The following is a 1383-nucleotide window of genomic DNA, read 5'->3' as shown; positions in this document are numbered from 1 at the left end:
TGGAGCAGTTTGTGAACAGTGTTTTCTGTTGGAAGTGGTAATTCCTTTTGGGGTGGACTTTGGGCTTTTTTACTTTGCAAACCTATTACATGCACAAAAAATATATATAACACAATAAAGGTAAGGGGAAAAGCCAAAAAGCATAATATGAGCACTTTAAGTACACCAAGACAATTTCCTTAAAGCTACGGGAGTAGCTAACCCATACTTAATTGCTTGTGTGTACTTATATATTTCATACCTTGCAAATCAGACAGTTGTGCTTCCTGCAGACGGGGCAGTGGAAGACATTGACTGTGTCCTCGTACACACACCAGCCGGGACAGTCTGGGGTGGCACAGTGGTAGCTGCCCTCACATCGAGACTCTGCCACTGACAGGCCTCTTTGCAGCCAGCGCTCATACTCCTCTGCTGGCACCAACTGCAAAGGAGAAATGGGATGGGAATTGTGGAGGACTATGTAACCCTAATAATACTAACAGGTCATAATCAGAGTAGCAAAGTTGCGCTTCAAACTGAGCCTTCATTCAAACCATTGCCTGAGTTGAGCAGCTAGTTGAATTATTGTTTAAAGGCCCCATGACATGGTGCTCTTTGGATGTTTTTATATAGGCCTTAGTGGTCCCCTAATACCATATCTGAAGTCTCTTTACCAAAATTCAGCCCGGGTGCAGAATAACAGCCACTATAGCCAGTCCCACAATGAGCTTTCCTTAGTATGTGCCAATTCTGAGTCTGTAGCTTTTGAGGATGAGTGAGGGGGGGCTTGACCAACTGCCACTTTGCTTGTTTGAAAGCTATGATGTCTCTCTCTCATGAGTGGGCCAAATTCTCTGGACGTGCAAAGCAGAGAAAAGGGAGGTAACCTTGGGCCGATCTGGAATCTTGCCCCTTATGATGTCATACGGGGCGAGATTCCAGATGGGCTCATCTGAACTTGCATTTTCTCAAAGGCAGAGCAGGATACCCAGGGCTCGGTTTACACCTATCACCACTTCTAGCCACTGGGGGACCAAAGGCAGGCTGGGGGAGATGGATTTACATATTGTCATGCTTGAGGATGCCGACACGGCCTGCTAATGCTTGTGTATGAGAGCTGTGTTTGTTGTGTGTAACTCACAGCTCTGATCTCCCTCTCCTGCAGGGAGCAGGAACAGGAATATGTGTCATCTCTGTAGGGACAGGCCACCTCTGGCTCCTCACTCAGCATGATGACTGAACGTAAGCACTCTCTGGACGGACATACACATAAACAAACATACAAACTCAGACAGAAACAAAGATATTCAATCAGGGTGAAAAAACACTTCTTGAGCTACAAACCAGCGTTTTCTCAAAACCCTTTCTATTCAGTTCGTGTGTGTGTGTGTGTGTGTGTGTGTG

The 1383-nt window shown here is 46.0% G+C and overlaps 1 protein-coding gene across 1 annotated transcript in view; it reads right to left on the bottom strand.

Moving 5' to 3' along the window:
• The window catches only part of LOC116672047 (ranBP-type and C3HC4-type zinc finger-containing protein 1-like), an 11892-nt gene that overhangs the window by 2545 nt on the left and 7964 nt on the right, over positions 1–1383 (bottom strand). Inside the window, 2 exon segments of the mRNA XM_032503611.1 lie at positions 242–421; positions 1121–1232. Coding sequence (XP_032359502.1) covers positions 242–421; positions 1121–1232 — 292 coding nt within the window.

The sequence above is a fragment of the Etheostoma spectabile genome, chromosome 22 (assembly GCF_008692095.1).
Source record: "Etheostoma spectabile isolate EspeVRDwgs_2016 chromosome 22, UIUC_Espe_1.0, whole genome shotgun sequence".
NCBI classification, from domain to species: domain Eukaryota; kingdom Metazoa; phylum Chordata; class Actinopteri; order Perciformes; family Percidae; genus Etheostoma; species Etheostoma spectabile.
Note: the sequence above shows the minus strand (reverse complement) of the source record. Positions and strands in the feature narration are given on the sequence as shown.